The 22,342-nt window shown below is 42.3% G+C and overlaps 1 protein-coding gene and 1 long non-coding RNA gene across 4 annotated transcripts in view; one reads left to right on the forward strand and one right to left on the reverse strand.

Annotated features, from left to right (window-relative positions):
- The window catches only part of eya4 (EYA transcriptional coactivator and phosphatase 4), a 38,487-nt gene that overhangs the window by 7,870 nt on the left and 8,275 nt on the right, over positions 1-22,342 (reverse strand). For 2 of the 3 annotated variants that reach the window (XM_058056713.2, XM_058056714.2), the window contains exons 3-10: positions 5,458-5,507; positions 3,867-3,988; positions 2,693-2,776; positions 2,314-2,391; positions 1,028-1,094; positions 806-945; positions 592-735; positions 419-501 (exon numbers count right to left, since the gene is read on the reverse strand). In XM_058056713.2, coding sequence (XP_057912696.2) covers positions 419-501; positions 592-735; positions 806-945; positions 1,028-1,094; positions 2,314-2,391; positions 2,693-2,776; positions 3,867-3,988; positions 5,458-5,507 — 768 coding nt within the window. Of the gene's footprint in view, positions 1-418; positions 502-591; positions 736-805; positions 946-1,027; positions 1,095-2,313; positions 2,392-2,692; positions 2,777-3,866; positions 3,989-5,457; positions 5,508-8,134; positions 8,541-22,342 lie in introns of those variants that run through there. The other variant, XM_058056717.2, reaches the window with a different exon arrangement.
- On the forward strand, positions 338-5,536 carry LOC131107090 (uncharacterized). Its single transcript, XR_009120206.2, has 3 exons — positions 338-733; positions 811-938; positions 5,410-5,536. It is a non-coding gene; the product is annotated as an uncharacterized LOC131107090 (long non-coding RNA).

Here is a 22,342-nt window from a genome sequence, read left to right on the forward strand (position 1 = left end):
AAACCTGTTTATGACTTTATGAATATGCTTTTTAGCAATAATAGATCCCCGTAGACCTGAAATAACACAGCTATGGTTACCTTTACACTCCTATTATTCTTTGTTGACATCATATTTTGCAACTCTTATGCCGAAAACCTACCACTTCCACACAGAATGCGGGGAGTTGACTTTGTGCAGTGTTAAGGTAATGTAATGTAAGGTAATGTAAGGTCATGTGTCATCAATGTTTTGTGTCATTCCTACATACATATCACATGTATTTCTAAATGTTTAGACTAATAATAGACCATAGTCTACCAGGAAACAGCCATCATGTATTCATTCATTTCTGATAAAACTGTTTGAAAAAATATTTGGGCACCCCTGTGTACATATCATTGCTTTCAAGGCTCATCCATGCATATGAATGTAGTACCTGCTGAGCAGCAGTGTAGTTGGTTGGACTGGACACAGAGTTGTTGGTGGCGTAGAGGCCTGAGGAAGGGGTGAAACTTGAACCTGGAAGGTGAACAACAAAAGACACATTGGGGAAAAACACAACAAAACCTTGTCTGACCCTTTTTTTCCTCAACATTCTTAGATCCAGACCTGGCATCTGGTAGGGCGAGTAGGCCGTCTGTCCGGGCTGAGGCGTGGTGAAGCCGGGGCTGTAACTCAGTCCCGTCTGGAGAGGAGACTGACTCTGCGCCAGGCCGCTCTCTGTCTTGATGCCTGGCAGCATCACGCCCAGGTCTGTGATATATGAGAGAATCTAACATGTGCAACAAGACTCTGTTTCATGCTTTTATTGATGCTGTGTTACCGTAGCCGGACAATCCGTAGGCCTGTCCTGTTTGCGAGTACGTGTAGACGGCCGACTGCTGCATGCTGCTGAACTGGGGCTGGCCCGCGTACGTCGGCATGGACGGGGCAGGCGGCGTGGAGAGGATGTGAGGGTAAGGCCTGACAGTTATCAAACAATGACAATCAGCGCACTTAACACAAAAAACAAGTGATAGAAGTTTCCAGAAAGTGGCTTGCTTACTTAGACGGGTAGAGGGGAGGAGAGTACTGGTGTGCGGAGCGAGGACTGTATCCACTGCTGGTGATGACTGGAGACAAATCACAATATATGTTATTCCATGTGATGTATTGTGGCCGAAACACAATCAAATCCATATTATCCATGTAGGGCCACATACTGAACAATAAAAGCATGTAGGGGACCTATGTGGTATTTTGTAAAAAAAAAAAATATATATATATATATATTATCAATTATTAGAACATTTCTATTTTTTTTTGTTTAATTTTATAACAGCAGTGGCCTCCAGGCTGCACATTGGACTCCCCTGACCAGGACTTAGTAGCACATACATAAAAACTAGATTACAAGTCAAATCTCCAAAATATGACATACACTTGACACTGATAAGGGAGGCACCAGAACACAGAAAAAAATATCATCAATATTATCACAGAAATCCAGCATAAATGATCTCTAATATTATAATATAATATACAAATAAACAATGAATAACACAGACGCTATGTCTTAAAATTATCTGTGAAATTCAGTTTTTTACTACAATAACGATATTTCTTCACATTTTGGATACATTTATTTGAATTTATTCTCCACATTATTATTTATTATTACACGGGAGCCAGTCAATGACATTTCATTGGCAATTTCACTGCTGTGTTATTGTGCAATTACAATAAAGTCTATCTATCTATCTATCTATCTATCTATCTATCTATCTATCTATCTATCTATCTATCTATCTATCTATCTATCTATCTATCTATCTATCTATCTATCTATCTATCTATCTATCTATCTATCTAAAAATCTATTGTTAAAATAGTTATTTATACCATATTTTACTACAACTGAAGACACAAATACAAATACATCACTATCCATACATATTTGCATTGCTGAAGCTTTGTTTACATTATACAATATACATGATCATGAATATGCTATAACACTAATCTATAATAGGATGTCAAAAAGGTTGTCTGGTGGCCTCCTGGTAGGAAAATAAGTCTGTTGTTGTCATTGAGATGTCACACTCCAGTTGTGTATGCACGTTAAAAATGAGTGTGACGTCATCCAAGGTTGGGGAACGCTTTTCTGGGGATTAAAGCTTTCAGCGAGGCCGCCCCGAGCCTCAAATTGATGTGTGTGTATGTATGTGTATTTGTGTGTGTGTGTTAGTGAGAGCTGAAACCGCGACCCGACTTTGACTTTGTCAATTCCGTTAGACAGTCTAATGTGTGTGTGCTGGACATATGTGCAGACTATGTGTGTGTTTGTGTTACCTGAGCTGCCGTAGGAGTCTAAAGCTGCGTCGCCGGTCGTTGTGACCGCCTCGCTGTTGTTCATGGGCTCCGTTTTCACTTGAAGACGAATGAAGATGCTAAGTGTTAGCATGTGAGCACACAACCAGAAAACACACATTTATGTTAAAGCCCCGTTTCCACCAAGTTCCGCTTGGTATTCCGTTAATTGTGTTGTTTCCACTGTGTACATATCCACTTGGTGGAAACGTGGCTTTTACATGCACATGTCTGTCACAAAAGGACACAAAACAATTCACAGCAAACTAAAACAAAAAGCAATCTCAGCACAAACGGTTGAAATAAAACGAAGAAAACTTGTAGTAATCTGCTGTCAATTCACACACATGCACCTCTGTACCATAGTCCTTGGAGGCGGGCGCTGGGGGCGGGCTGCTGCAGCCCAGCAGCCAATCAGCTGTGTTTAGAACGGTCATGTTTTCACCTACAGGGGGTGCAAGGTGGGATACCGTGAGGGCATGAATTGATGCCATATTGCAAGCAATATCCCAGCAGGCGGCCATGTTTTCTGTTGTTGTGTTCACAAGGCTTCCCAATACAAATAAACATGGTGTTAAAAATGTTTATGGAATGAAATAGATAAATGACTGACTGCTGTTAATGTCTGTTTTTACATTATGTACAGCCCCAGATTAATTCATCAATCAATTAAAAATATAGAGAGTAATTTTCCAATAGAAAATAAATATGTAGTTTTGTAAATAAGTGAATCAGTACAAGCTCTGATTAAGACAAACGGGTCGCCATGGAGACGGCCCCTGTAGCCGCCTGATGTCAGTCCAGGGGAATGTTAGAGATGTCGTTTGTTTTGGCCGCCAGCGTGCGGTCCTGCCTCGCCTCGGTCCGCTACGGCCGCTAACTGTGATCTCATCGCAGACGATTAAAACGATCTGACTGCACGATACAGCAGAAGGTCAAACCTTGGGGACCGAGATGGGGAGAGAGGAGATTGCCGCCTTTATTGAAGGAAAAAAAATAGGCGGTCATGACACCAAGTGACGCTTTAACACACTTTTAGAGGAAATAGTTTCCAGTGGGCGTTTGAAGCATTTCAGTGCACGTCCTTTTGCCAAAAGGGGCGAGTGTGTGTGTTTACACTTGGTTGCTCGTGCCAGCGTTGGCACGTCCAGAAAAAGACTGATGACTTTGCAACGGATGTCATAAACGTCTATTGTATCAATCACTTGATTTGGCAGATAGCATAAGAAGAGCTGGCTTTTATATCGAATACAGAGCTGTGAGAGATGAAGTTAGGAGAGTTGTTTGTATCCACTTTTTTCATATTTTTTCCTGAATGAGAAATATCTGACATTCCTACACACAAATCATTGATTGTGCCTTATTTTTGTTTTTAAAAATGTGTAATTGAATACATGTTTGTCCAGCCTGGCACACCATCAATTAAATCCACTACCGTGCTTTGCACTTATGCACACAGGGTGATCAAGATGGAGCCTCTAACGCTGCAATGTACACCATCTTAGACGGGGGTGGTACCAAACATGGCCGCTCACCTCCTGTTCCATTGGTGGTGACGGAAGGGCTGCCCAGGTTGTTCTTGTCCAGCTTGGAGCCCGTAGAATCCCCGCCTCCCATGCGGTTGTGAGGACTGGCTAGGTCCTGCATTTCCATAGACCTGAGGGGTCAGGGGTCAGGGTGTGCAAGATATAGATATAAGATATTAAGAAATGTGTAGAATAAGACAAAGCAATGCAAAACCACAAGCCCACATGTGACTCAAGTGTGTATGTGTGTGTTTCTGTGCTCATGTGGCATCCCACCTTTACTGTGGGGACATTTGTCATTATGAGGACATTTTGGCTAGCACCAGCTCCTTTCCCCCTCGTTAGTATGATTTGTGTTCGTAGCGAGTCACGATGCCTGCAGGCTGGTCACACTCACAACGCTTTGTGGGCACATCAAAGCCCGAGATGACAGTGATGGAGGGAGAATTCAAACAGGCGTGCGTCGCGGTTCTGGCCCGCCTCAACTGGACTATGTAAGAAGTCCACGCGTGGCTGACAAGCCGCAGTCGGACGGACAGCTTTAAACATTCCGCTCGCACCTCGACAAGAGACGGCTTAGCTTGACACACTTAAACATTCCAACTCCACATCTTTTTTTGTGTGCATTTGAGAACTTCCTTGCCTCTGTCGCCTAAGTACTTGACATCACTTGTCACATTAGCATTTATTCTGTAGGCCACAACAAGCCGGAACAACGTATAGAACACAATAACACAATGACCAACACTGTCAGGCCAATCAATTCATTAACTCATTTGCTACCAAAGACGTACAATATTTATACTTTTTTTAAAACCCAAACGGCCAATACCAAAAACATACTCATACGTTCTTATGCAAGAGAGGCAAACAAAGGTGATGACGCAACTGTGACAGAAATTCATTTTATAAGAGCTCAGCATGCATCTTTCCCATGGAAACAAGCAGGAAGCATGGTGGCTCGTAACGTGCACGAGGTTACGCATTGAAGGGTAATTTTAACACGTGCTAAGCGTGAACATGGAGTTCATTTCTAAATGCGAAAATAGTTCATGACGTTAAATTGGAAAAAATGGTTATTTTAAATGTAAAACAACCATTTTGTGTTGTGTTTGTTGTGTCATTTTGTGGCAAAGTGAAAGTTATACTTGAAATGTTTCTTTTCACAAAAGAATGGTTTCTTTCTGTTTTAGTCGGGAACTAATATTTTCCTGAAACTTGCCTATAGACATAGACTAGACATAGACTTTCTTTATTGTCATTGCACAATAACACAGCAGTGAAATTGCCTACGAAATGTCGTTCTTTTGCAAGAGAGGCAAACAAAGGTGATGACGCAACTATGTTTTACTGCTGATTACTTTTGTTTATTTCTTTCGGCTTTTTCCTGATTACTAAAGAACACATAAAGCGTAGACCATGAATGAATGAATGAATAGCGACAATGTCAGCAATAAACCAGGGTGCGTCAACAAACTGTGTTCATTGCATAACTCCAATTATTACATACTGTTGCTTTAATCAGCCATTCTGTTTTTTCCTGTTATCTTAGGAAACCATGGACGCAAACGCCTGTTTGTCAAACACTGTTATTGTTTACCTGCTGTCGGAAGGGTCTGGAACATGAGAGTCACTGTTTGATTTCTTCACCTGCAGAGGAAGCAGAAGAGAAAAGTGAGGTTAGTGACAACACAAACACACCGTGAAATACCTTGCTATAATTACCAAATCTCTAATATGACTAATAATAAAGACATTTATTTAGTCCATTGCTAACGGTCACCTCCAAGTTTGAACTTTCTCTTGTTCACCCTTGACCCCGCGTGCCCCCTGCCGGTTCACACCCCCTTGCTCGTCTAACTTAAAAGGGTTGGAAGGTCACGGCAGGGTCGTGTCAGGTCATGAAGGGGGCGTGCTCTTTTACCCTCTTAGAGGGAGCGACACCATAAGGAGGCTGAGGAGTGTGGGGGGGCGGTGCCCCAACTAAGACATTTGGTCATGTCAATCAATACATGCTGGAACTTCTACTTTATACCTGTGTGTGTGTGTGTGTGTGTGTGTGTGTTTATTTTTCTGTCTCTATCCACCGTGATTGTAGGCCAATTTTTCTTCGTGGCCACATCTTGTGTGTTTTTGTGTATAGTATCTTTTATTTTCATGTGGGACACTCTTGGCATCCCACCTTAATTGTCGGCCCCATTTTTCAGAGTGGGGACATTTTGGTCCATACAAAAAAAATGCTACACCATGTGTGTAGGTGTGAGTGTCACGTTCCTGTATTTCTATATTTATGTGTGTTTTTGTCTTGCTATCTCTGTGTGGCACCGCTCTTGGCATCCCACCTTAAATGTGGGCCCCGTTTTGCTTAGTGGGGACATACTTGCTTGTCCTCACAAACAAATGCTAAAGTGTGTGTCTGTGTATTTTTGTCTTTCTATCTCTGTGTGGCACCAGTGCTGGGATCCGCCCCTAATTGAGGGCCCCGTTTTGCTTAGTGGGGACATACTTGCTTGTCCTCACAAACAAATGCTACAGTGTGTGTGTTACTGTTTCTATATTTCTGTGTGTGTATTTTTGTCTTTCTATCTCTGCGTGGCACGACTCTGGACATCCCACCTTCATGGTTGGCCCCGTTTTTCTTAATGGGGAAAGTCTGTCTGGTAAAAAACAAAAAAGCGCTACTCTGTGTGTGCGTGCTTCTGTCTTTCTATATTTGTGTGGCACATCCCCATATTATAGTGAAGACATGTTGGCTGGTCCACCCATGAAAAATACTAAAATGAGACCCTTTCACCCCTTGAGACAGTGTGTGTGTTCTCTATTAAAATTCCTCCCTCTTATTGGGACCAGGAACTAATTAGGACAGTAAATGGAGGGCGGAGCCACAGCCAATGTGTACCAGCTGCCCTCTAATCACTGTGTCAACATGCCGCTGATGTGTAGGCCACAATGCGGTGTGTGTGTGTGGGTCATTTGTAACGAGCGCAATCATTGTTAAGTGTGAAGAAAGTGCTTAGGCAAGCAGGTACGTATTCACGTCTGTGTGTCTGTGGCTTTTATTTTGGCGGCATGGTTCTGATTAGAGGATCCTGCAGCGAGCCAATAAGAAGCAGCACTTAGCTGTTTAAGACGGGGGGCCACAGGTCAGCCGTTGGCCCTCGCGTGGATCGCTTTACACGCACAAGCCACTTTCATGTTGCGTTTCATGCTTTGCTGAAATTTAACAAGGCTGTCAGTCACGGCGCTGGCGAGCGCCGCCGTGAGAAAGTGCATACGATTGCGTACGCACACACGCGCATAAAGAGGGAACAGACAATCCTGGCTGTTTCTGTCTCGACACGATCCGGGACAACACAAGCACACTTTGATCCCGACAAGCTTATCATTGTGCTTCATGCGTGCACACTTTCGCTCAGTGACAACATCGCTCAGTCATTCCGCTCTCGCTTTGACTTCTATCAACAAAAAAAACAAGTATATTCGAGATAGTTCTCGATAGAATGCACTTTTAAAAGTCTGCAGTGCAGCAATATTTTGACCCTTCCATGCACCTAAACAAATCCAACTGTCACATCATTCCAAAACTGAAAAAAAAAGAGTCCATTATGTTGCAGCCTGGCTGAAACCAAACCAACCCTCTTTGGTGGCCGGCAGGCCTGACACCGACCCATTTGTGTCATCCGAGCCACTTTAAAAAGGCTGACCTCTGACCTGGGCGCAGGGTGACCGCTCGTGAACACCGCCTCCCTGCCTGATACGGACGGGTCGGGGAGGGGATAATAACTCCTGCTAATTAGCACTAATAAGTACGATTTATTTAAGGGTACCATTGTGTTGTTGTTGTTGTTCATCACCACTCGCGTTTTTGCGGCCTTATTGAGCCACTAAGCACAATCCTAATATTGTTACATTTATCTTATATAAAAGTTTGCATTTAAAAATATGTTGAAGCAGAATAGTAAAAAAAACATTAACCATTTTTACTATTATAATGAATATTGTCCATATATTTGGACAATATATGAAAAACTAAATGGCCTTTTCATTAGATAAACCTGCACAATCCAACATTGCTTTTCCAAAAGCTGTTTACATTGATATGTTTACCTTTTCTAATATTTACTTACTTACTTAACCACACGTCAGGCCCAAATTATTAGGAGGAGCTGTCTATTGTGTATGCAACTGCAAATGCATCCCACAACTGCATCATGCAGAGGTGCTACTCATTAGGTGGAGACGTGTAGAAATATGCAAATACATTCAGACCGTCTTACCTCAAAATTGCAATCGGGTCACTTTGCAGTGGTTTACCTCCACACATTACACAGCTCCGTCATCTGCCACACACACACACACACACACACAGTCCAATCCAAAGTCTATCGTCCTGCAGGTGCCACGTTTCTCTCGCTTTTCTGTGCTAAAAAAAAAAAAAACAACCAAAAACTACATTGTTTCCCCTCCTTTCATTTTTGTGTCCTAATAGTCTTACAAAATCCGACAAAGTTTTAGAATAATAAAAAAAAGTGGGTGTTAAAGTACTGTTCGCTCCACGTCGTCCTCCTGGACTATACGGTCCATCCATGCACAGCTGCTGTCTTCCTTAAGTCCACTAATGGGGAGCGTTCCACTCACCCTTGCTTCCCCTCCTCTTTCTCCTCCCCTTCTTTTCCCTCCTCCTCCTCCACACACTCTCTCACCTGTCACTCAATCCACACTTGGAGCCGGATAACTTTCTTCCAATTCAAAAAGTGTAAAAATCACTACTTTTTATGTTTGACAACACACTGGGACATTATTCAGTATAGTTACACACACAACGGCAGGATGTGCACGTGATAACAATGTGTCACCGTCTAGTAAAACCTACAGGTCAGACTATAAAATTCACACCACGCGGTCTTGCTGCATAGCAATTGTATGGGCACCTGACCACGCCACGCATGCACAAAAAGCAGTCTGTGTTAATTGTAGCCACCTGGGAAACACACTTAAAGGAAAACTATGGAAAGCGACTTCAAAACATTTATTTTCAAATTCAACTATTTAATCCCAGTGGCGGCTGTTGGTCTCTCAAGGAAGGGAAGCTCATTTTCTTCCAGTCTACACCATGAATGGGTTTATTTATTTACAACGCTGGTCGTTTTTAACAAAGACAAAGTCGCTGGGGATCAGTTCAGAAAAACTCCAGCGAAGATTTATACTTCGCTCATTTCACTGTCAATCAAAAAGGGAATCCGCCTCAGATAGATCATCCAATCATCATGCATAGAGGACCCCACAGACCGCCCATCCGATGGGAGGGACAAAGCCCAGCATTTATCCAATGACCGCCCACTCTACGCTTCCCCATCGATGTGCGTAGATGCTCAGCGTGAATGAAAAGGAAGTCGTGTCAGTTATGAAATGTACATACAGCAGCATGTATTTCAACACCCTTTTTGTCTCGATATTTTAGGGGACGCTGACTTTTCCTTGCTGTCTTAGAGCATTCACCACTGTTTGATAAGTTATACTGCATACCGGTTGATAATAGTCCTGTGAGAAATTCATGGTAAACTATTTCATAAAACCTTTATATATAAAACGCATTCAGACATTTCATCCAAGAACTTTGGCTAGCACCCTCAATCAAAACATTCATACTTTTAAGACACTAACTCTGAAACGATCGGAATTGAGAATTCTTAGGAACTGGAGAAATTCAAACGATGCCCAACCCCATGTGTGACTTCACAGATGTCACTTATTAACGGGGACCTAAATGTTATTTAGTTTTATTTATTAGTTTTATTCTTGTGTTAAACCGATGACGTAGTTTCAGATAATAAGGTTTGCGCTTTTGGAAGTGAGCCCTGAAAGATGTTTGGGGATGGCTCCGAACATTCGGTTTCAGAGAGATTTTTATCTAACACCCGCTCCCTGTGATGTCATCTTGCTTATATGGGCATGCCTGGGTACAGGCTGTTAGCTATACAAGCTGAGGGTGACCAATCACAGCAAAATAGGCATGCCTGGAGGCGAGCCATGGCTGGAACACAGTAAAACAGACCGTTTGGGAAATCCAAGGAAATACAAAAACACAAAAAAAAATACAGCTGGAATAGGTGCAGATTCCGGTAGATCTAAAAAGCTTTCTGTGCGGGTTATCGTGTGTAGCTGCTCAATAGGAGTCCACAACTCAATACAAGGGAAAATGAACATATTAGGTCCCCTTTAAGTTAAAGGTCACTTCAGTTGAATTCCAGAACGTGTGGAGAGTTTTGGTTGTATTCTGGAAAACTAGTGATGTCACTGTTCTGTGGAAAGGTGTTCTGATGAATAGACTGACAAATTGGATATGGATTATTAAAGCCATTCGAGACCTGAAGCACTGAACCTCTATTGTATTTTTTGCTGCTTTAAGGAATGTTCACCAAATTCCTTTCAGGAGAAAAAACAAGAATAAACAAGACTAAAACTAGAAGTTGTTTTGCAACTTGCATAAAAATTCCTCTTTTCAGTCTCGCTGAGGAAAAATCTAAAGTTATGACGGGGGGAAACTTAATCAGCCCCTCATGGTGTGTCTGTCGTCAAAAGACACTGGCAGCTCACGGCAGGGAATCCAACAGCGATCTCACGCCGCCTTGCTAGCTGTTTTGTTAGCAAGATCACCCACCTTGAACTCTCGGGAAGATCATTTTGTTGGAGACAGGGCTGTGTTTTGCCTAAGACGCCACAGGGGGCGCTAGCTCAATCTGGCTTTTACTTGTGCCATGACTTCTATTCTGCTGTAGAACTGCAATTTCTTTGACTAGTGGACTATTTCCAGTCTTTTCTGGGGTCGTTGTGTTTATTTTGTACAAGGTTGCAGTTGTCATTAATAACTTGCAAGAGGGACGATTCCATGAATAAATGACACTTTTTATTCTGCTATAGTACTACATTTTTTTATGACACAGTGGACTAGCTCCAGTCTTATCTGGAGTCGTACTGACTGTTTATTTTGCACAAGGTTGCAGTTGTCATTAGCAACGTGCAAGAGAGGCCATAGCATGAATAAATGACACGCTCCATTCTTCTGTAGCACTGCAATTTTTATGACACCGTGGACTACTTCCACTCTCATCTGGAGTCGTTCTGTTTATTTTGCACAAGGTTGCAGTCGTCATGAATAACTTACTAAAGAGGCAATTGCATGAATGAAATGCCACATTCTATCTTGCTGTATTACCGTATTTTCTGGACTATAAGTCGGTCCAGAGTATAAGTCGCACAAGGCCAAAAATGCCGCATTTTTTGCGGGTAATTTATTTTACAAACTATGTGACCAAAACAGACATTATCTCATCTTGGAAGGCAGGTTCTAACATTAGTAAAATAATAGAGAACAGGCTGAATAGGTGTAAGATATGCTAACACAATGGTTATTACCTACACAAAAAATAAACATGAACAGAAAATTGTCCAGTGTGTATGTAACATAACCATTTTTTTTCATTTATAAGTCGCTCTGGAGTATAAGTCGCAGGAACAGCCAACCTATGAACAAAAGTGCGACTTATAGTCCGGAAAATACGGTACTGCAATTTCTCTGACAAGTGGACTATCTCCAGTCTTATTTGCAATTGTTCCGATTGTTTCTGTTGCACAAGGTTTCCGCTGCATTCTTGTTATTCTGTCACTTTGATACGTTGCGTGCATGGAATAGCGCATGGTCCGATATCACCTCTTCCAGTCGTGACAAAAGACCATAAGTATGTGCTTACATGAGTCAAACGTCCCTACTTTAAACAGCAATATGAGCACGCAGACCGAGCTGATTCACATGCCCCCACTTGGCCCCGATTTAAGCGGACTGTAACGTTAAATAAATTTGGATCTGCACCAAAATATGATAGGATCTTCCTTGGCTCTACGAAGTGTGTTATTCTCTAATTTTGCATACTCTTACCAACTCCAAATCACCTCTACGATACCGTTCCATTTTAGTCCTGCAGGGGGAGATAATTCGGGTTCTATTTAAGTGGGTGCCAACAGCTGTTTTTAAAACACTGACATCTGTCCAACATGTACAAAATATTTCCCTTCAGGGATCAATAAAGCTAAGTAAATCCAAAATAAAATGGTAAAACACATTTAAAGAAGGTTTTGGACCCATGCCACTGTGCTCCATGGTGGGACACCTCCCCACGCCCCCAAGCCCCAATAAACACTTTGATTGATAGACTGTGTGAGGACCCCTGTGCGTACACTTTGCAGAGGCCGTCACTACGTGCATGCTCACATGCCTTTTGTGTGTGTGTATGTGCGTGCACGGAGGATGACTTGTCAGAACCGATTAGGGGTGTTGCCGAAAGCGGTCAAGCACTTTATTATTAGCCAGGCAGGACCCCTTGTGAACGGGGCTGGGGCTGGGGGTGGGGGGTCACCCTCCTCTAAAAAACATCCCTGATGAAATATTTTCACAGCAAGTGGAGAAGGCAAGGCAGGGAGGTGTCCCAAAACATGCCTGATATAAAAAAAAAATACCAAAAATATTTCAGCGCAGTGTGGGCATATCAGACGAGAAGAAACAAAGCGTGCAGTATATTAGACGACTAAATGACAACTTTTGTTGACATTTGGTCCATTTGAAGTGTCTCTTAGCGCCTCTTTGCCTCCACAACAACATCGTCATGGCTCCTCTAGCGGAACCAACACCGTTTGTCTTCCAGCAGACCGAGACGCACTCCTCTAGCGCCCCCGTTATTGCTTTCTTTCTTGTCTTAAATGGAGCAATTAATTCAAGTTAAATCCTATCCAACTTTCATCTAAAACACCACTGAAAACATCATGGAATAACAAATATATATATACCATGATCACATCATGGTTAATTATACTGTATAATTATAATATTTTTATCATATATGTTAGCATGTTGGCCACACAGTCAAAAGATTGGGAAGATCTGGGTTCCAATCGCCACTTGGGCATATCTAATGTTCTCCCTGTGCCTGTGTGGGTTTTCTCCGTGTACCCCCCATTCCAAAAACATGAATGTTAGCCTAAATGGCAACTCTAAACTATATGTAGGTATGAATGTAAGTGTGAGTCATTGTTTGTCTATATATGCCCTGTGATTGGCTGACCACCAGTCCAGGGTGTACCCCGCCTCTCGCCCAAAGACATGGGATAGGCTCCAGCATACCCCTGCGGCCCAAGTGAGGATAAGCGGCATAGAAAGTGGATGGTTACATATTATTTTGTTCTTGTTAAATCATAATCCACTCATCCATTTTCTATACCGCTTAACCCTCACTGGAATCGCAGGGCTATGCTGGAGCCTATCCCAGCTGGCTTTGTGCGAGAGGCCCAAAAAATATTGTTAATATTAAATTTCACTAAAATATTTGAATCCTGGGCGGCACGGCGATCTAGTGGTTAGCGTGCAGACCTCACAGCTAGGAGACCCGGGTTCAATTCCACCCTCGGCCATCTCTGTGTGGAGTTTGCATGTTCTCCCCGTGCATGTGTGGGTTTTCTCCGGGTACTCCGGTTTCCTCCCACATTCCAAAAACATGCTAGGTTAATTTGCGACTCCAAATTGTCCATAGGTATGAATGTGAGTGTGAATGGTTGTTTGTCTATATGTGCCCTGTGATTGGCTGGCCACCAGTCCAGGGTGTACCCCGCCTCACGCCTGAAGACAGCTGGGATAGGCTCCAGCAGCCCCGCGACCCTCGTGAGGAAAAGCGGTAGAAAATGAATGAATGAATATTTGAATCCCCTCTCTGAAATCTTTGAACCGATCAATAATTCTCTATGTATTTTTGAATGACTGCATATTGAGGATAGCATGCTAATCAAAAGAAATAGTAAGTAAGTTCTGCAAGATGATAAATTCTACATAATACTAAGTTGAATTATATGGTCGAGATATGAAAAACATAGACATTCTAATACCTCAACGGTACACAAGCACAACCTCTATTTGTGTCTTACACACACATTTACCTGTCCCCCCCCACTCCACACCCTCCCTCCCTCAAAGCACTCCCCATTTGTGTGAGTGGTTATCTTGGCGGAAACCCAATCCCCCTTCCTTTCATGTAAAATACATTGTGCCTTCCCTCCCTCGTGTCGCCCCGCCCGCCCCCCAGCAGTTGTGCCCCAGCCTGGGGAGGTGTAAAACTATCCCTCTTCTTTATGTCTCCAAAAATGCCCCCTTTTTCAGGTGTACGAGGAAGCTAGAAAAGACCAAGGGACATGGGGAGGAGGAGGGGTTTGGGTGAATGCCCTCCAAAAAACATCCCTCTTTCTTTCTTTCTTTCTCTCGTTAGCTCGCTTTACCCGCCGATGTTCACACGAACAACGCCAGGAGCAGCTTCCAGCGACACACATTGGGAATGTCACGGAAACTAGTTTCTACACCCGAGGAAGGAAATCTTTGACCTTTCTTATTGTCTTCAAATTGTCCCAAAGAGATGACAAGACACAACAATGGAGCTAAAATGGTTAACCACGTCAAAGAAAGACGAGATAAGGTTGCTCGACAAACATCACTACTATAGCGTGTGCCCACACCATTAGGTACACCTGCACGCCATCTGATGCAAGAGCTGTATCAGGAACTACTGTTTGTGTTTGAAATTAGAGTCTTCTTTTGACCAAAACATGTCATCATCTCAAGATATATACTCCACGAAAAATATGGCATCCCAAATTCATTCATAGGACTTCAATATTCTTGTACATTACACTCTAGAAATATAAAAAAACATTATTTCCTCCCAATTTCCGTGAGCTAAGCTCATCTGTCATTCATCCACCCTCAGGGGTGATGCTGATTATGCATGATTATTGCCTTAGGTTGGCCACAATAAAAGTCCACTCAAAAATCTGCAGTTTAAATGGTATAGTTAGCATTTTTCCACATGAAGTTGTATGATTTCCACATCAGCAGTGTAGTGAGTGCATCAACAGTGACTTTCCTTCCCTGTGTCCCGTGAGCTGAGCCTTATTTAGAATTTTTTTTCAACCCGAACACCTGAACCCGAAGATCTATTTAATACGTCTTTCATGTTTTTTTTTGCGCGCAAGGCAAAAAAAAAAAACTGCACAATAGAAAAGATGCACCATGTTGGTGCATCACCATGTTTTAAAGCAGGAAGTGAAAGTGCATGGAGCTGTGTAGCATTCACAAGGTACGCATAGAAGGGACCAGTTCAGTTCCAAATGCAAAAATGTACCTATATTCTAGAAATATCTTTCTTTTTGTATGTACCATGTTTATATAGCCTTTAAAAAAATCAGTCAAAATCACCACAAATGGCCAGTACTGACAAGGATGTCTGGGGATTAGTAAGTAAAGCCTTTGCTCCTCAAAACAATATATGTTCAAAAGAATAATACATTTCGATCACAAAACAGTTTTCCATAAAAAAGTCGGACCTCAAAATGGATCTGTGTTATTTTCTCTCTGTTCGTATCATTGCGATCTGCTGGCTTCTATGTGTTCCACATTATTAACATACATGGATGACAATTGCTATAGTATAGGCTACATTGATATCGCCGCAAAAAACATGCAGACTTGTAATTATCTGGGCGGTAACGACACAATGTGTCTGAATCACCCTGTATAATCCATGGTTGTCCTGTCAAGGACATCGCTATTGGAAAATTTTGGCTTCTTGTCATGTGTCATGTCATGTGGGAACCAAAGTGTCCAGGATGAAACAGCTTCACGTGTGTAGGAAATATACAGTATATAGTAAACATTGAAGTAGCTATTATTATTATCTTTGCAGCACTTTCATCTATGTGTGCTGTTTACTCATGTGTGGGGAGGAAGCACACTCTTCTCAACCCCCCCGCCCCCCGCCACACTTGATGCCCCGGTGGTCTCCGCACTGGCCGCCACTTGGAGCTCCTCGTTGTCTCAGGAGAATGAGGTAGCAGATCAGCCGACATGATTTAATGCAGCTTTACTCCATGCACACAAATGAAAAGTCAATGATGGATATGTGTGTGTGTGTGTGTATGGTTGGGAGGGGGGGGGTAGTTCTGCGCTGTTAATCGTGAAGCGTTTGGCCTCGACTGCCCCTCTGCTCAGCTAATCTGATGAGGGTGATTAAAAAAAACACACTGGGAGAAACCTACACCGGTACACGGATGACTAGTCAGACACACACACACACACACACACACACACACACCGAGTTGACGAGTCAGACAGTGGGAGAAACATTTGAACAGATTGTGGGTCTAGGTTTCAGAGGATGTGATGAATGACTCCATTGTTTTCATTGGTTTTGTGTCAATGTAGGCTGCTTTCTTAAGTTTGAAAATATAGCAAATAACTTGCTAATGATTAAAACCTTGTCTGTTTCTTGTCTCTGCAGTGATGCCATAGCCTGCCCATTACAATTGAGTAAGAATAATAGGAGTATAAATGTGACTATAGGGGTGTTATTTCATGTTTACAGGGCTCTAAGATTGTATTAAACAGGTTTTCTATGCTCTAACTATGAAAATAGTCCATTTATTAATATTGACTACTACGTTATAGTCGGGTCTGGAACCAAATAAACATTGATAAAGGAGTTATGACTGTTTATGCATAAATCCTCCACTATCGGCCAAAAAGGGTTTTGTATGTCGTTCCACTGTATAATGATTGAAACCCCTGTATAAAATGTTCACTAACCAAACAGGTCAAGCAAACCCAGTTATTTAAAACTTTATTTAAAACGTCTGTACAAACAACATGTTTGTCTTATTCTTGGGCAGCAGTCTAGCCTGGTATGTGACCAAGTGTTTAATAAAGGTGGAGTCCAAAGGCTGAGAAGACGTATAATGGAATCATAAGAAGAAGCCATATGGGAAGTTGACTTAGTGGACTGGAACACACAACCTCTCCCTCTTTTTGCTGCTGTTTGGAACCTGAGGAAACACAACACCACTCTTTTTGCATTGACCCCCCCCCCTCCCCTTTCCTTTACCCGACCACAGCCAGTGCAGGTCCACCAAAGTCCCACCCCTATTCTCCAAGACCCCAAACCGCACCCCCCCCAATCAGTCAGAAATGATACAAGAAGTTACTGTATGCTAACTATACTGATGACTACGGGCATGGGCTGGTTATCGGTTTCAAGGTACACCGTGGTTATCGGTTTCAAGGTACACCATGGTTATCGGTTTCAAGGTACACCATGGTGTGACAAAAGTCACGGTTTCAAAACCACTCTTGGCGGGTTACTGTTTCTATGGAACAAGAGAAAGTGGACGTCCACGTGAAAATACTTAGTCGGAACTGGGCTTCGATGGGTCTCACTTTAAGTTACACAAAAATACGAATGACTAAGGCACACCAATAACTAATATTAACTAATGGAGAACTAATGAGGAACTAGTGATGTGGGTTTGTTCCTCATTAACTACTGTCATTTTGTGTACCTTATTGTAAAATGTTGTGTTGCGATGTGTTGAAACCCCAAGTGTGTGCAGTGTTGCCACACGTCGGACATAGATAGCATCGGCGCTGTTAGCATTGAGCGGCACCGATGCACGGTTGTTGCTGTTGTCGCTTGACATGTGGAGATTCTACTATGACATCATAAAGGAACGTTAAGAGAAACTGATTGTATTTATTTACATTTCCAGTTTCATTCTATTAAGGTATATTGTATATGGTTTAAAAATGACTTTTTTTTTTTCCAAATCCGACTTTTTAGAGCTGTAATTATAACAACGTGAAGCGTCAAATGGGGATATTTTTGCCCTATCATAGCGTCAGAATCTCCCAGCGGCCCGTGCCTACCGATGACAGCTGGACTAAATCCTGCAACACATGCGTATGTCACTGCGTCTGTACGTGCACACGATTAAAATACCAGTAGGAATCAGCTGTGAAACTGTTGTTTGCAGTCTTGTATCGGCTGTGTGGTTGGACGGTGCAGGTGTACCTAATGTTGTGGCTTGACCTGTGAGTCAGAGGCATGTCATAAAACGTGTCATCAAGGTCTTGTGTGCGTCTTTGTGTGCCTGCGGCTGGTGAGATGATTCTATTGTCACGGCAGCAATCCGATACAGAGCAGGGGGTGATGGGAGCGTCACAGACAGACAGACAGCGGAGGATAAGGGGAGGGGGCTCCTCTCATAGGCTGTCTGGAACCCACTACCCTGGGGGGCACTCATACCTGGCCTCTGCCTACCTGTTGTTCCTATACTATGGTCTCAAAAAGCTGACCCGTTTAGTTTTTTTTTTTTTTTTTTACTTTCCGTCTTCCTTGCTTCTCCCCTTTCACACTTACGTACATCCTCCCCTTCTTTCTTGACCTTCTTTTTTCCTTTTTTCTACACACATGTGGTATTTTGAGTGATTTTATTAGGAAGATGATATGAAGTGTTTTTTTTAACAGCTTGGTATGACAGAACAGCTTGCGCCGCCTGCTCGCTGGCTGACGGCCTGTCGGCTATATTGAATCTTGGCTTGGAGCAGATGGTGTGTGTGTGTGTGTGTGTGTGTGTGTGTGTGTGAGGCAGAGCATCTATCTGTCTACTGTCACCCACCCGTTAAATGATGGTCCTTTTTTTTTTTCTTAAAGGATATCTACCTTATGCTGTTGCGCTGGCACATGCCGGTGATGTCATTATTTAACCGGCATCTGGGATGAGCCATTCATCATTTAATTAAAAGCGTCTGAAAAGGAGCTTGGGCCTAATGACATTAGCTTTAATTATTAACGATGATGCTGCTGCTGCTGCTGTGGAGACTCTGGGCGTCCTCTGACTTGCATGTGCAATTTTTTTTTTTTACCTCCCTCAAGAAGGTTCTCTTTTCATCTCTACTTGCTTTCTTAAACCATTTCTGCAACATTGTTAGAGTAAACAATCGCATTTTGTTAGCACTGCAAAGCTTTAATTTCTCACCGAGTAAGGCATAAAGTGTTTTCAAGTAATTCTTATTGAATTCAGTGTTTACATGTACTATACTAGTGTCAAAATCGACTGCAAAAATCGATTACTTAATTAGACATAGACTTTCTTTATTGTCATTGCACAATAACACAGCAGTGAAATTGCCAACGAAATGTCGTTGCCTGGCTCATGTGTAATAATAAATAATAAATAATAATGTGGAGAATAAATAGATGACATCAAATATGAACAACAATGTACAGCGTAAACAGTAATTTGTACAAATAATTTAAATAATTTAGAATAAATAACAATAATTAAAAGTTTTGGGCAGGTAGAGGGGCTTATTTGGCATTAAGCAGTCTGATGGCCTGGGGGATTACTTAATTACTTACAAAAAATATGCATTTGTCATGCAAATGTCATGTGTTTTTGGCCTAAAATAAGCATTTTCAAGCGCAACAATGACTAAATGAACTAAAATACAAATAGTTGTCTATAATATGTAATTATTTTCTATTTTATGTCTATTATATTGAGTAATATGAGTGTAAAGGTGACTATAGGAGTGTTAGTTCATGTCGAGAGGGCTCTAATGTTAAAAACCTTACTTAGAAGGCCATAGACAGGTTCTCTATGCTCTAACTACTCTACTCATATATTCCATTTTTACCCGGATTACTGTAATCATGTCTTACATCAATGGAGTCAAAATGGCATGCACTAGTTGGCTGCAACCAGCAGAGGCGCTGTTGATTCAGTCTTAACTCATTTGTAGTCTAAATATGGTAACATGACGAAGTAGAATGCAACACTGGCATGGAAAGAGAAGCTCCGAACTCTCAGGGAGACATTCTCCCATCCCATGAAATAATTATTACAGCCTAGATTGCTGATGCTGCGAAAATGCCAACATTTGCCATTGAGTCTGGGGTCACAGCCAAACGGGCCTCAGCATCCACTCCAATACCTCTGCGGTTCCACGCTGCAAAGGCAGAAATCCTATCTGCCAGCAGAGCAGCAGAGGAAGTTCTCGCTACAGGCAAGTTAGTCTCCCGATTGTTGCAATTTTCCCCGCAAAACAAGGAAGCTTGCTAAAGATGAACTTTCAGCCAAGTTGAACCTAAGGTCAGCTGGAATAAAATATTCGTGACGGCAGTCTTGAAAAGTATTTGAGAAGTAATCAATAAAGACAAAGGAACCTTCCAGCGAACGAGACAGTCTCCATTCGGATGACCTCAGCCGTCCCATGCCGCTGCGAGAATATGCGTAAAACAGAGAGGCCAAAACACCTAGACGCACTCAACAGACACTCAAGCGCAAATATCATGCGGTTTCCTGTCTGCTGCGTTTCTCTAGAAAGCCCACGCTGCTTTCTCCAGCCTTTTTTAGATGGATTCTCCAGTCTGTTTGGCCACTTTGTGGACTTGGCATGGCACTCCACGGTGACCCGCTGACCTCACACCTCTGTGGCGTCTCCGAAAGCGCCTAGCTAATTATCATGTTACATCTTTTTTTTTTTCTCGTGTTACCCCTAAAAACAAAGTGAAGGACTGACAAAGTTGTTTTTTATGGTGTGTTGTGCTGTGACCTCACACAATCCCACTGGGAGGAGAATAGTCTATCTTTTCAACAGAACCGGGCTAACCTTCCCTTCGAGGCTTTTCCAGTCTCAGGAGGTTCTTTAACACGGCAGGGAGGCATCAAAAAGCAGACAAACCAAAACCAAATTTCTCTGCGGGCTAATGACAAAGGTTGCGTTGATGGCTTCTTGACAACTTGGAGAAAAGCTGATGCAGTGACAATAAAAAGTAAGAATAAACACTTAATTCGCCATTTCAATACATTTCCTGGTTTAGATATCAGGAAAGCATGTTTAGCTGGTTTCAATTTCGATGGTAGCACGTTAAGGCAGCACAATAAAAAAAAATGGCCTTTGACAAAATTTCCTTTTGCAATAATATTTGTATCATCTCTAAATGTTGTGACATCATGTTCTATAAACTCCTTTGTTGAAACTGAATCAACACTGCCTCTGCTGGTTGCAGCAAAGTAGTGCACCAATTTCTTCACAATGAATTAAGTGATGACTATACACTCAACCTCAATAAGTGAATTTCTGCAAAGTAGGATCTTTTAGCAATTAACATTAACATGATTAGTCCTGTAGACATGAAATAACACCCCTATAGTCAATTTTACAGTCCTATTATTTGTTTACTTCACATTGCGCTGACTACGGGATCACTGCAGGGACATGATAACTTGTTAAGACCAAATATTGCAAGCATAGCAAGCTAGCGAGCTGACTAGTTAGCCTGTCCAATTTACTTCTTACTTCTTCTTTAATTCCAAAGTGTTTAAAACGTAGTGAGGAAGGACAAATATGTCAAAACCTTACCACTTCCACACAGAATGAGAGAAACTTTTTTTTATCCACTCAACCTCAGCCAGTCTCCATGCAGTGTGAAAGGTGATGTAATTTAACATCAGGTCTCATAACACTACTTGTGTCTAGCGACCACAATACTAATAGTATAGGCCACTAATACTGTAGGCCATAGACAACCACGAAACAGCAATCATTTATAAATGTATTATATTTTCAAAAAACACGATATAGTGAAAGAGAAAAATTGTTGATACAAACATTTGACAAATGTCTTCAATAATCGATGATGCGGGAATGGGTGATAGAAACTATGCACATTTGGTCAGTGGACCAATAATACATGTTGATGACGCAACCTAGCCGTGTTCTGCAAAACGGAGAGCGACAAGCTGCAAAAAGTTGTCAATGTAAAGTGCTTACAAAAAAAAATTTTTTTGTCTCACTCCCATTTATTCCTTTTGCATTTTGAAGCTCCTCTTCAAACCTCCTTAAGATCCACTAGTGCAAAATTCAATTCTTTTCTAACTGCTATGAACATTTTGACCAGGAGTTCATATCGTTATTGAAAGAGGCTGCAATACCGTGCATATCGTAAACCTTGAATGTAACCCATGCGTGAACCTGCTAACTGTTTAAACATAACCTCTCGCCTTAGACTTTCTGCAGATGTAATGAGTCACAGTAGAAGAAGGAATAAAAACATTAAATGTACCCGAGACTGCACAAAGGCCGGCTGCCAGCTGTCAACTAAACATAAATCTTACAAGAATCACCGTACCCAAAGCTGAAACTGAAGCGCACCTCTGTGCCACGACCGGGATGCCAGTCCACTCCAGGGATGCCGTGGCTTTTCGCTGCTATGCTCCTGTCAAGTGCCAGCATGCCTTGTCGTCAGGCAGATGGTGATGGCAATTCTCGGGCTCGCATTTAGCTACCGCCGCTACATGTATGTGTGTTTGTGTGAGCGGGACTGTATGGGGCCGTCAGGGTGAAAGAGGGGTGCAACCTGACCCCCCCTCCCTCGCCTTTTCTAACTTAGTCCGTGCACGCTAAGTGGGACAGCTGCCATCCTCCCTGAGACTCAGGAAGACGGCTACAGCTAAAAGAACCTTCCCTTATACGCATGGAGGGATTAGCATAACAGTGGAGGAAAAACAGGAAAGGTTTTTGAAGGATGGCAGCGGTCTGTGTTCACATTGACCTG

Source organism: Doryrhamphus excisus, linkage group LG19, assembly GCF_037039965.1.
Source record: "Doryrhamphus excisus strain RoL-2023G ecotype Guam linkage group LG19, RoL_Dexc_Guam_v1.1, whole genome shotgun sequence".
Taxonomy (NCBI): domain Eukaryota; kingdom Metazoa; phylum Chordata; class Actinopteri; order Syngnathiformes; family Syngnathidae; genus Doryrhamphus; species Doryrhamphus excisus.